This window comes from Pteropus vampyrus, unplaced genomic scaffold (assembly GCF_000151845.1).
Source record: "Pteropus vampyrus isolate Shadow unplaced genomic scaffold, Pvam_2.0 Scaffold94, whole genome shotgun sequence".
NCBI lineage: Eukaryota > Metazoa > Chordata > Mammalia > Chiroptera > Pteropodidae > Pteropus > Pteropus vampyrus.
The window spans coordinates 102,988-116,899 of record NW_011888875.1 but is presented as its reverse complement, the minus strand read 5'-3'; the positions used below and the strand labels follow the sequence as shown (position 1 = coordinate 116,899).

The 13,912-nt window shown below is 43.6% G+C and overlaps 1 protein-coding gene across 1 annotated transcript in view; it reads right to left on the bottom strand.

Moving 5' to 3' along the window:
- Positions 1-11,074: 11,074 nt before the first annotated feature.
- The window catches only part of ZNF622 (zinc finger protein 622), a gene marked incomplete at its 5' end in the record, with an annotated part of 12,521 nt that continues 9,683 nt past the window's right edge, over positions 11,075-13,912 (bottom strand). Inside the window, 2 exons of the mRNA XM_023532948.1 lie at positions 11,075-11,954; positions 13,141-13,284. Of these exons, the coding sequence (XP_023388716.1) occupies positions 11,827-11,954; positions 13,141-13,284 (272 nt within the window). The remainder of the gene's footprint in view (positions 11,955-13,140; positions 13,285-13,912) is intronic.

The window sequence follows — 13,912 nt, the reverse complement described above, 5'->3', positions numbered from 1 at the left end:
TTTTGACCCAGGAAATCACCTTGTGGGAATCTATATGGAATCGGAAATGTACAAGATGAGCCAGGAACATCTCGAAATGCAGAAAAGCAAGGAACTATAGAAGACTAAAATGGTCACGCCAAAAGACAGCCAACTTGAAAGAGATCCCATCAGCCAAAATGACACAGCGTGACTATCAAAAATAATAATAATCAAATTCAATTAATATACTAAATATATAAAAATTCATGAGTTCATAATGATAGTTTTAAAAAATCTTGTAGGTTGTTAGGGCACCAACTTGTTACTTTGAAAACTGAACCAAGAATTCGTCTTGCCTTTTCTATAAAAATTGTATTTCAGGGCAGCCAAATAATCGATGAGGATAAATTGTTCTCTATAGAAGAATTCTGGCTAACTAATACACAAGGAATGACCATGTGGAAATGGCCATTTCAATCCTTAATGAAACACTGAACCTAGGCAATGATTGTCTGTTGGTGACTGCTACAGCCCTAGGTGAAATGTTCATAACGGAACTTGTAGAGGACGGAGCAGCTTAATGTCACCTGGACTGGTTGTTGACATTTCTGAAAGCGAGGCAACCAGACATCATGAGCTCTTGCTATAATTCCACAGGAAGTTCACAGGATAAGAAATATTATTACCTAAAAAACATTTGAAGTTTACTTGAATCAAGTCTCAGATCTAACTAACATTTTACAGGAAATACAGAGAACGGAGGAACAAATGAAAAACAACACGGAAAAGCGATAGTGCAATTCTAGAATTTGGAACATAATGGATAAATAATCCAGTTTCTCCTACAAATTCATGAGAGGGAGGAGGGACTATGCAGACTGAAATATTTAACAGATAGCAACCATGCAGCCTATGGGCGTCATTTGTTTGTATTATTAGAATAACCAATTGTAAAAGAGCAAATTTGAGACAACTGGGGACCTTTGAGCATGCACCTGGGTATTAGAATATTTAAGATATTATTATTTGTTGGGTATGATAATATGCACATGGGTGTTTTGTTTGTTTTTTTGTTTTGTCTTAAAACTGCTTAAATGCATATAAAGTACTTTATGAGGAAAATGTCACAATGTCTGCTATTTCTTCAAATATGCCAGATGCCAGTGTGTGTGTTGTGGGAAGGGGCAGGAGGTAGCGATGAGTAAATGAAATGATATTTGCAAGATGTTGATAATCGTTGATGCTCAGTGATAGGTATATGAAGATTCATTATAATACTCTGCCTACCATTGTGTATGTTGCGAAAGTTCCATAACAAAAAATTTTAAAACTAAAAAATTATGTTTGAGGACATCAAAATATACAAAAATGAAATTCCATATATGAGGACTAGAAAGGCATAGAATAAATAATCTGAGAAAAAACAAACTACTTTTTGCTGATTCCTTCTCTATATTTGAAATGGAATGCTCCAAACCTTATCTGACTAGTTTTGAAATTGATGATTTAAAAAAAAAAATAAATCATCTTTTATGTTCTTTTGGGACCTAACGCTCCCACCAGTTTAAATGGAAGGAGCATCAAAACTATGAATTTAAGGAAGAAAGTCAGTGAATTAAAAGATCTATGATATGCTTAGTGAACACGTCTTTCCTGTCGCAAAGAAATAGTTTAGAGATGGAAAGAGAACATAAATTCTGGAAATCACTTGTCTGTGATCTTTAAAGAGATAAAGGTGCCGATTTTTCTTTTTTTATCCTAAAATCTGAAGGTGTAGATCACAAATTGAAACAAAATTGTGAGTGGTGGGAGGGAAACAACACTCACAGGTAGCTGTGCTTTTTCCAGAGATACCGTGAAGCGAGCCAGGAGCAGTCAGGGGTTAAGAACAAGTCCACTCGCCATATGCCCAGCACATTCCATATAACGACAGCTGGAGATCTAATTTTAAAAACACACTACATTTTCGAAATACTTCGGAAACATCTATCTAAACAGTGGATTAGGGCTTGATTTAAAAAATAAATAATTGAACCACCGAAAGCTCACTGAAGGAAAGATGCTACGTGGATGCTTCCCCATTGAAACAAAGCCCTTTGTGTCCAGCAACTTGTTTTCTGCTGAATGAAACCACTGAACATTTTAATTTTCAATTTGTGAGGGAAAATGATTTACTCTTAATCACTGGGTTGTTTTTAACAATTGAGACAATAACAACAACTGGGAAAATAAAGGCATTTATAAGATGCTTAAACCAGAGCACACTCCTAGGTCAGGTTCCCATGAGCCAGACGCAGGTGGAAGGTTGCACGCAGGCCCCGTGTTGGGGCCTCTCAGAAGCTCGCCTGTGAGGGTGAGGGAAGCGGAGTGGGCACAGGAAGAAGCTGAGCTGTGATGCGGCTGCCAAGGTCTTAGCCAGTAATACCACAGGGAGATCCGAGCAGAAATGGCCCTTCGATTTTCCTCATGGAGGTGAGTGCCAGGTCCTTCTATCCTCACATAAGCCCATCTCCAGATGGCACCAAAAATGATAAAGTTGAGTCAACCTGAGCAGGACTCACCGATGAGTCCTCTGTGCAGAAGCCATAGCCAACTCTTTGACTGTTTAGGAAATGGATGTTTTGGTCCTGATGGGGAGATCTAGGAAGTAACATGACCCATCCCTTACAGTCCACCCCCTGAGCCTCCCATATGTAATACCTTCATATAGTAATGTCATGTATATGAAGGTATTAGCACCATACGATTCTGAATGATCTCTTTTTCTAGGGAAACTTATAAAAGGAAGGTTTGGGGGATAACTACAGCCCCTGCCACTATAGCCAGTATCATTTTCTCTATCCTCTACTGTCCTTTCTAGGTTCCCCACCTCCTCAGACAGCGTGACTGCTAGCCTGGGTTGCTTACCTGGAGGGGTGACCCAGGCTCTCATCCCCAAGTGCTCTGAGACATAGGTCACCATGAAGACATGGCTGTGGTAGTAAATGGCCAAATTCAAGCCATACCTACTGTACTTGCTCATTTACTATCAAAATCTGGCAAGGGAACCCGGGACAACCCAGAGAATCACCTGAGCAGCATTCGTAGCTTACAGTTTAATGGAATCCTTGCTGCATAGCCTGGTAGAATTGTTCTCTCTCTGGGGATCGGGACCCAAGAGGCTCAATGTGCAGTGACAAGAAAGCACAAATTCCCCAATCAGGTCATCGGGAGGAATGGTAAATGGGGCCAGGCCTACTGCCATTCCCGTTTAATGGACCCATCAGCTTCGCCCACTGGGAGCACAGCACTGTATAATGGGCACTGATTTAATGTCACCTCATCCTCACATGGCGTAATGTCCAGGCCATTACCTGAGCTGTGTTTTCAAAAGGCTCAACTGGGCAGGCAGTGTGTGGGTGTGGGAGCGTGTGGGACCCAGTGGGTTCCAGGGTCATACGCCTGCTGTTGCTCTTTCTTTACCATTAAATGGGATCCTTGGTCCAGGGTTACATCATGTAGGATCCCATGTCAGTTTCTCGAATAATCTATAAGCTCATAGATGGTGGCGGTGGCTGAGTCCCTGTGGGTAGGAATGGCAAAGCCACTTCTTGAGTATGTGCCAATTCCAGTCAAGATACATCATTGTCACTTCCAGATTGAAAAGGATCCCATGTAATCAAGTTGTTAACAAGTAACCGGGCTCTTCAGGAGAGGGCTGGGGCCTCCATGTGGCTTCTGTTGGTGGCAGGTTGGATATTCAATAGTTTCAGTAGATACATTAGGTAATTAGTTGACGTTATGGAGGTCTGCTTTCAATTATCAGGATCCCTGGTTTTGAAGGGGGCCAGAATGGTGACTTACATCAGGACACGTTGGGGACCATCACCCTTGCAGCGTCGAGTGTATTCAAGGTGGCAGACCTGAACTGGAATCAGCGGCTTCGAAAATAATTATCTTGCTCATTTTTATTAATCTTAGAAAATATCTGTAGCGCACATTTATTTCAATGTTTAATGTAAGAAGTGTTTGGGGTCTTTATCTAGAAGTTCGGTGATGCTTCTGTGACCATGAGTATGCCGCCGGGGGAACTTAACTCTTGTTGATATCGATTAGCCTGTGGTAAAAACTGGTTTCGTTGTATGTTGTTTTGCTTAAAGTCACCTCTCGAATGTCCAGTCCCTGCACCCACCAATGCAGTCCTACCACAGGGGCAGTTTTGACAACCGCAGGGCTATTGCACGCCCAAGGCCATCGGTTCTCCCTTCCCCCGAGTGGTGGTGCCCCCACTGACCGCGGGACAGCTGATGGCCCAGTTCCAGACCCCATTAAAAAGCCTCCTTCCTTGGCCCAATCCTGGCCCCGACGGTTTGAGTTATGCTTCCCCGAGAAACAAGCTCAGATGGAGATTCATGCGCAGCGCTTTTATTGGGGAGTGCAGTACATTCAGGAGCAACACCTATAAAGGAGAAAAAGAGGGGTCCACACTGGGAGAAGCTGAACTAGGATTCAGTTGCAATAAAGGCCTTAGGCAACCCCATGGAGAGTTCTGGAACCGAGAAGCCTTCTGAGTTGTCCTAATCATGGCAAGGCGGCAGCCAGCAGATGCAGGCTGCTCCTGCAGAGGCAGCGTGGCCTTGGGCAGCGCGGCTTCCTTCTGCTAAGGGCCATTCCCAGAGGGAGACTCATGTGTGAGACAGCAAAGGCCAGCTCTGGGGGAACCAGGGCCTCAGTCCTGGAGGAGAGATGTGGGTGCACACGAACGCATCCTGTTGCAACAGGTACGTACGGAGTTCACGTACCCGTGGTAAGGAGATCAGACAGGCATCCAACGAGCCCAGATTTTACCGTCACACCCTAGTCACTAGGGATCTTGGAGAAGACCTGGGCTCAGCTAATTGTTGTGACCATACATGTCGTTCCTAGAGGAACTGCAGATAATAAAGACAGTAAAGTAGCAGAGGTTTAGTGTCTGAGAAGCATGAAAATCCACTTTGATGGGTAAAATAAGGAAAGAAGGAGGGAGGGAGGGAAGGAAGGAGGGCAGGAAAACAGGGAGGGAGGGAGGAAAATAAAACAACAAAAGTTAAGTCCTCCCAACTCACTGCAGCGGCCGCTTCTGCTTAACGAAAGATCATTTTTATAAAAAGTTCATCTTTCTACCTCCCCGCCTTTTAATAAACGACATTTACCACTTTCTGGCATGGCTGGGGAGGGCATATTCCAATACCATGATCCTGAATTCTACTATAATTAAAAATATATATGAAGTTGGAATCAACAAAATGACGTGCCTATTAGTGTGTGGCATTATGGATGTCCAAATAAATGGAACCTATGTCTCCCTAAAGTCAAAATAGTGTAGGTAGAAGCAGAAAAAAATCGTTTCAAATTATTTTACCTTTGTAGCTGCAAATTATTTTAAATCCCTCAAAAACCAGTAGTTGAAGTGGTTTCTTCAGATCTGCAAGCCTGGTCACAAGTTTGTGTGTCCTTCCGAACTCCGTTGAATTCCTCAGAAGTCTGCTTCAGGGGCCTGTAACCCTTTCGCCTCGTTCAACATTAATTCACAGCCAGGACTTTTATCTTCAGAAAACTTCAGGGTTTATTTCCCTGTGAAATTCTGTAAGTTGGAGATTATGAGCATGAGACAATCAGTTTGGGTTCTTGTTTAAAGATTTTTAAATGCACTCCACTTCCGTCCCTGTGAATGTAGTGTGTAATGGATTTTATGGGGATCTAAAATATACCATCTCGCTTTATCTTTATTCTTCAGAAAATTAGATTCCTGGCTAGGTGAATTTTCAACAAACTAAAGACAGACTTTCTATGCATTCATTAAGACATTTGTTTAAAAGAAAGAAATGAAGAAAAAAAGATATTTGTTGATGCTGTTGGGTTCATTTTGAAACACACACACGCATGCACACGCACATACCCATACGATCCACATGCCTAACTCCCTCTCCTCGCCCAAATATAATAAATGTTTGGACTTTAGTTTGTAGGCAACGGCCAAAGAGAGGAAGTCAGAGGCTGCTGCTATAGCCCTGGGATCCTGTAAAGCCGGTCGAAAGGCGGAAGCCAGCCAAGGTGCTTCTGGATGCTGAGATGTTTGCTTCTTGCTCGTGGAGCCGAGAGAATTGAATGAGATTGCACAGGCACATCCCTAGCTTGGTGGCAGCACAGCAGCTTTTCGTAAAACCCACAGCCCCTCACCTGCAATCCCCAAATCCTCAGAGCTCCGAACACTGAAAGATTTTCTGTAAACCGTTTGGCATCTGAACCTGCACGAACGACTATTACTAGGACTTGGTGTGCGTGGAACACGTTCCTCTCTAGAAACAGTCATGTGCTCCCTTCTCGGGAGGTCCCCAGGCCCCGTGGAGCTCTGCTATGTACAGTGTGGGCATCGTATTAACTTTTTTAAACCCCAGATTTGGGAATCTCTAAACATACCTGACTTCCAGTATCTGTGTGGTTCTTAGATAAGGATTTGCTCTCTTTTCCTTCCCTTTTTCCAAACGTGACCCCCCTCTTTCCTTCCCTGGCTTTCACTGGCCAATGGGGAATAAAAGCTACCCTTGATCAGGTGTCCGGTCCTGTGTGTGTCAGCACCTGTTAGACACCTTGTCTCTCAGTTTTCAGAACTCTTCTGATGCCTCTCCAAAGGATTTGTAACTAGTCCGATTTTAGATGAGACAGAAACGAAGGAACTCAGCCAAGGTCAGGAACTACCAAGGCCCAAGTAGGACTGCGCCCCAGGCTCTGAGTACACAGCTGCTGCTCCTTCTGCAGGCCAGGCTGGGACTGACTTGAAGAAATACTATTTCTTAGGGAGCACTTAGTATTCAGCCAAGACACGTCCCCTGTGTATTGAGAGGCAGTTAAGTGTAATGCAGTGTGGTTCTCAAGGTGCGATCCGGTAACCCCTGGGTGTCCAGGGACCCTTTCAAGGGGTTTGCCTAGTCAATGCTATGTTCAAGCCAGAGATTCGAAAAACGAGGTTAAACATCTAAGATGTAACCCGCCCTTGTCACTCTCGTTCTCTCATTAAGTTACAGTGGAGTTTCCAGTATCTGTGACATGTGTCATACAATAGATTAAATGCGGAAGCAGATATGACAATCCAGCTGTCTTCTGTGAGGCTGGATATGAAAGATAATTGCAAAAATGTCAAATCAATCCACTCTTCCCACTGCAGGTATTTTTTTTTTTTTAAGAGAATACAGGTTTGTTTGTTTGTTCCATAAAAAATATATTAATGTCAATGTAAAATTTTATTATTTTTAAGTGAATTAACACTTAAAAATTTTCTCAGTCTTAATTTCTAATACAGTATGTAGTGATAGATGCAACCGACGAAAACAAAAGCTCTTCAGCGTCCTCGCTACTTTTAGAGCGGAAAGGGCTTCCGAGATCAGAAGATTCAGGAGCTCCCTGTGGACGAGTTGAGAATGCAGACTCTGGAGGTGACTACCTAGATCCACGCCCCGACACTGCCACTTACCAGCTCTGGAGCCTTCTGCTTGCCTCAGTTTCCCCACCTGGATAAATGGAACTAGTACCTGCTTCAGAGTTGTCCTGAGAATGTTAGCAGATGCAATGTGCATGCAACAATATCTGGCAATCTGGGGTATGAGGTATTTGTTTTTGCTCTTATAGTTACGGATTTTTACATAGTATATATTTTTGTGTTTATTTCCAGGAAAAATTCCCCCAAGTTTCAAGATGGATACAAAAATATACTATCAAATTATCCAAATATATTTCATTCACTCGAATTAAAAATAGCAAAGTCATCTTGGAAGAAGAGTCGTGCTTTAAACATAAATGTTACAGGAGTTTCCATTTACTGTTAATTTAATATTCTCTTCTGCTTTTGGCACTAAGCAGTATAAAACTCTCTTTGGAAAAAACTAAAACCCCTCACCTTTAGAAGCAGAGTCTGATTTTCCACACTGGTAGATGCCATTTTGGAGAATGGGGCATCCTAGGCAGGGCAACGTGCATGAGACGCCTTATCCCAGGTGACAGTGGTACTTGAGGATGGAGTACTGGGTGTTGTCATCAATAATAAAAGAAAAGAGAATAATACAACGAATGCCTCGAATTCAGGATTTAGAGGTCACGTCCAATGAAATCAACGTTACAGATTTAGGAAACAGATTTGATATAGTTAATATAGTTTTAATGCTATTCCTGTAATTTTAGATTTATACTAAATATAGGTGCAGTCTTTCCTCTAAAGAAATGCATTGTTTGCTCAGCAGTTAATACTAAAAGGTTTTTTGAAGGAGGTGAAATAGTTTGACTTTGCAGAGTACAGTGGCCAGCACGTGTGAGGAAAAACAGGTTTTTCCTTGTCTGCCAATTGCTGCTGTATGCCACAGAGGAGTCGTACCACCCTGAGCACCCAGCTTCACCCATAAATCGCCAATAAATTGCTACTCTAACATTAAAACGCTTGCAGCAGTATTAACAAGCTAACCATATCTTCCTCATCTCCATCAATTTTGGTGTCATCATGTACTGATTACGAATGACTCTAAATAGTGACGTGCATTCATCAAAGCACTTACGAATTTCTCTAGACAACCAGAAAGTATTTTGCAAAAATAGTCTGCACATTCACTTGGCAATACAACTGGTCTCCTGCACATGAATTATTGTGAATTCCAAATTAATAATGTCCGACTAGTGTTTAGAAATAACTAAGGTGGAGGAAAGCAGTTTAACAATTATGAATTCGCAAAAAAACCAAATTGGTGGGGGGCAAAACTCGTTCACATTCTAGGCAAGAAAGGTGATATTTTCTTTCATGCGTATAAGCAACATTCGTTATTCATGTGTGTACCGGGCATGTAACACTAATATAAACATTAGATTCCCTGTATTGCTAGATTTAGAACAAGACTCTTTCAGAGCTGCTGTAAATTTCATGGATTGGAGAAAATGTTTACAGCCCACTGAGTGTGCTCCTTAGGATGGCATGACGCCAAGGATACTGTTCCAGTGCATTACAAGATTAAGAATGTTGGACCGGAAATTGCTATCTCTGGCTTCCTTCTGTGTCTCCTTAAAAAAGTTACTGACCTTCCTTGAGTCGATTTCCTTATCTGTACAATAGGAATGCTGACTACACCTCACGGCAGAGAGAAAAAGAGGGTGCACGAAAGCACCCTATACTTACTTACTAAAATAAATTCACAGCCCACAAGGCAGGAAGACTAGATTAAGCTTGTGTCCAGTCTGCAGAAAACGCAGCACAACCAGCACGGCCGCCACGGGCTTCGGTGACATGCGAGGAGAGGGAACAGATCATGTTTGCTCACTTTTGACCTCACTCTTTAAATAAAACGGCTTTATTGAGATATAATTCACATACCATACAATTCTCCCATTTAAAGTGTGCAATTTATTGTCTTTTAGTATATGAGAGTTGTGCAACCATCACCACAATCAATTTTGATGTGCCTTGATGTCTCAAGCTAAAGACAGACATGTCAATTTGCCAGGGCCATGAGGTCTTGAGACTGCTCCCAGGAGAAAAGCTTCCACACGAGTCACGGGCGGCCAGCTGCAGCGGCCAACGCCCACTTGGTACTAAAGAACCTGGAACTCGTTACTCTGGTATCCACTGTAAATGGAGACAACCATCTGTCTGGGAGACGACAGGCAATGAGGGGGAATGGCCACAGGGATTGCATTACAAACTTGGATTTAGCAAAAACAGTTAATTTGGGGTTATTTTGGATTCATTTTAGATTTAATCAAAAAGAAATGTGAAAAGTAAAAACTTGGAGAAAGAACAGCACTATGTCAACAATACTGTGAGGAAATTTAAAATGATCAAACATGAAGATAAGGGTACCAGCATTCCCTGGGGTTTAAGCTGTTTGACAGGTTCCGCCCACTTCTCCAGTGTGAGGCGTGTGATGCCAGGAAAAGAACATGTAGCTGTGCAATGACCGATATAGGGGGAGGACTGGTAGCATGTCACCACGTGGAGAGGGCCAGGAAGCCCCAGGGATCTACGGAAGGCAGTGTGGGAACAGTGTAGCAAGAGAAAGAACACTAGACACACGTCCGAGGACGGAATGCCCAGGAGGTAAACTCCCAGGCACGTCCACACTTTCCTACACCACAAAGTCTCCCCCAAATAAGTACTTTCTCATTTTCTTGTCTTGTTCATGCAATTATTAAGGAGATGATGTTTAAATCTTTTCTTAACCCTCCCTTTCAAATAGAATTTTACTCCAGAAAGGCAGAGAAACAGAATTTTATAAAATCACGATGTGGATAGAGGCGAGCTAGTGGGTTCAGAATCAGAACTAAGAAGGTATCTCCTGAAGCTGGGAAGAAGTAGGTAATTAAATGGAGGGAGCATTTAACAGGTCAGCAGCCACACTGTCCTCATTTGCACCCATAGGTAAATATGCTCAAAATTAAAAGGATGCAAACGAGGGACACTCTAGTGCTGGGCTGTGTGGTGACGGCAGGTTGCAGACAAGCGGGTGTTGGCTCCTGGGAGAGGTAGGCACAGTGCGGGGGACACTCCACGGATGCCTCGCAGCAGTCAGAAACAATGAAGTAGGCTAATTGTGTAGAGTGGATGGAAAAGCGGAACTGACAAGAGCTACAGCATCATGCATGTTAAGTGTAAATTAAAAACATACCTCTCGCGAAGCACCACCTCATTTCCCAGGATACAGATTTAAAATGTGTCAAACACAACAGGGCGGGCACTTGTGCAAGAAGAAAGTTAGAAAACAGGATGAAGAAGCATAATGAAAGCCAGGGGGCCCTCCACTGTGGGTGACAGTGAACCTGTGCACACAGGAAAGAGAATTAACTCCACACAAAGTTTGAAGAAAAGACGTCTCTACAAACGAGGACCGGGGAACCCTGCCGAGGGCAAGCTGGTCTCCTGGCGACCTTGACCCACTACTGGGGAATAAGCGCTCCGACCACAGCGTGGGCCACCTGCTGTGGCAGCCGCGGTTCCGTCAGGGAGAACTTGGCACTTACCTGTGCCTGGGACTGAATGAGCGAGGGCTCCGCTGGCAGGTTTAACACCAACAACACGTGAGATAAACACCACCTCATTTTACAGACTGAAAAATCAAACAAGTCAGTTTTTCAAAGCCACAAAGGTAGCTCAATCACTTTAATCTTCACGTTTAGCTTCATTTCCAATATATCAGTGTTTCTTCTAAACCACCTAAGCTGAGAATCATTTCAGAGATTTCACCCCCAGGTAATTTGTTTCTAAAATGAGACGTAAACATTTTACATTTATTTCCTTCCGAAAATGACTGCTCAAGTAAAGGCGGCACTGGAACCAGCCGAGTGCACAGCGCGGTCGTTCTGTGGGTTCCCGTTCAGAAATAAGGACCCCGACATGCTCTTTAACTTGCCTGCATTTACTGAATGTGCCCAGAGACTTTCGCCACCTCATGGGCCGTGACACATTCAAATGGGTGACATTCAATAGTCTCCTTATGTAGGTTCCAGTGCCATAACCTGCTAAGTTATCTTCTGAAAGTTACACTACGTTTGGGTTGCACAAGTAAGCCACTTCGTTTCCCACATCCTTCTGACACCCGTAAGTCAGGTAAAAGCTGAGGTAACAAAGACGCTGCCTCGCAGCCGTGCAAGTCCTGAGTCCGGCAGACACCGCTCACTTTGTGAAAACATGATCTTTAAACCCTGTCCAGAAATGACATCTGAAAGCCAGTGATTCTGCCTTTTATTATTATTCTGAACAGATGAAGTACAGGATGAAGTAGCAGCAAAGAGGCTCTGTCACGCCACGTGGCTTCCGCTGGTCCTCAGGCAAGGACACCTGTGCAGGAGACGGATGACACAATCCACGGCAGACCCTCAGAACATCACTTGGGCCCTAAAGTGCATCTGCTTGGTGGCATTGTTCTTCAGGCCTGTCTTCAGCATCCATTTCGACTTCATCCTCTGGACATACTGCATGTCCCGCTGGCTCCTAGGAGCTGCTCCTGTGGTTGGAAGGAAGGCACAGGACGGGACAAAGGGCTGTTAATTGCGACCAGAGACAAGCCAATTTTTGCAAAGAACTTCAAACTTAGTTTGGGGTTTTTTATGTTTTTTAAAAAAATGCTAACTTGGGTCTCCACACAATGAGGCTCTCCATGGGTTTCTGTGCACCCTCAAATTGCATCCCAGAACTTCAACAGATAATTTTTCTCTGGGATGAACCTCTTTAGTTTTCATCACCTGGAAAGAGTCTACAAGCTCAACAAGTGACGGCCCATCGATCTAAGGGGACAGAGGAAGGCAGACAACTCCTGACAAAAGTAACATGAAGTCGGCGCCTCAAGGCTCACAGGCAGCCACAGTGAAAGCAACTAGGTGCCCATCAACACAGTGGCCCTGGAAATGGATGTCGGCTGTGCAGCTTTCCAGACTGTGAAAACAGCTCTCCCCTCACTGCCTCTGGGCTTCTAGTGCACGGACGCTTTCCCTGGAGAGCTAAGGACAGGGCTGCACACGGCAGACACCAGAATACGTTAAAATAATTTCACAGTGACAAGGTATCCAGAGTAACAACTTCAGTGGCCTGCTTTATTCCTCTGCCTCTTACTAAGTTTTCTATGTGAAAGTTACAAAAAGAAGTGCTAGCTAGCCTTGATTACGTGCATGCACTCTATCACACATGATTATGACATTCAAGCCGCACAACTCCATGAGGTAGATCCTATTATCATCCTCTCCATTTTAGAAACGAGGAAAAAGAGGCTTAGGCGAATTACAACATTCATGCCTATCATGTAAGAACCTATGAGTGTAATAGGTCATGTTTGACCCCACAGCTCAAGCTATTTGCACAAGGATACTATTTAATTCTTCCGTGTAACCTCCTGGATTGTTTCAACCTTTAACCATTATTAAATAATTATTTTGGTAACGACAACTTTTGGAAAAAGTTAATGATGCATATGCAGTTTTAGAAAGTTACTGTGACAGGAATATAAGGTTTGAAGTCACAGGACTTTGGGCTTACTGCCGTAAACACATCAGGTGGGAATGGAAGCCAAGAGCCAAGAGGTTAAGGTTCCCCTAGGGAGGATCCATGAGGTCAAGATAAATGGAAGCAACTTCATCCCAGCCCCCTGCTGTGAAGCACATTCCTGGGCAGGTCCGCAGCCCTCCACACCGGTGTACCTGTGCTGCCGGTCCATCCCAGGGCCCTGTACTGCTGGAGTACTCGGCCCACGGCCTTCTGGTTCTTGGCAACCGTCACAGCTCTTGACAAGCCAAAGCGCTGTTTGTAGTACCTCATCAGAGAGCGATGACCTACTCTGGCACCTGTTTTCAAAAGAGCAATATATAAACATGGAGATGGATAGTTTCTCAAGGCAGAGATATAAAGCAAGGGCTTTCCAAATCGAGCTGGAAAATGGACATGCCAGAGGAAACAGTGCTCTATCTGCTAGAGAAAGATGAAGCAGCATATTAAAAAATGAAAGAAAGAAAACCAAAAGAGAGATTTTTTTTTTTAAAAAGTCACTGTTAAGTGAAAAACTCAGTATCTTGTACTTATATACAATATGTCTCCCTAGACGTGCGCATAGCAACACCTTCTAACACAGATAACAGGACCCTAAGAGGTAAAGGATTGGAACTTTTTTTAATAGAAAGAAGATTAAGCACAGAGAGCAGTTGTGACGTTTCGGCCTACGAGCCACAGTCTGGGCAGAGGTCGATCCACCTTTCCTTTGCTGGCGGTGCTCCCACCAACAGTGTATGAGGGTTCCTTTTCCCCGCAGCCTCTCCAACACTTGTTATTACTTGTCCTGTTGACAAGCAGTGGTTCCCAAACGAGGGTTTATTTTACACCGTGGACATCTGGCAATGCTTGGAGACATTTCTGGTTATTACAGCTAGATGGAGGCTGAGGTACGTAGCGGCCCGGAGTCACATGCTCTAATGCACC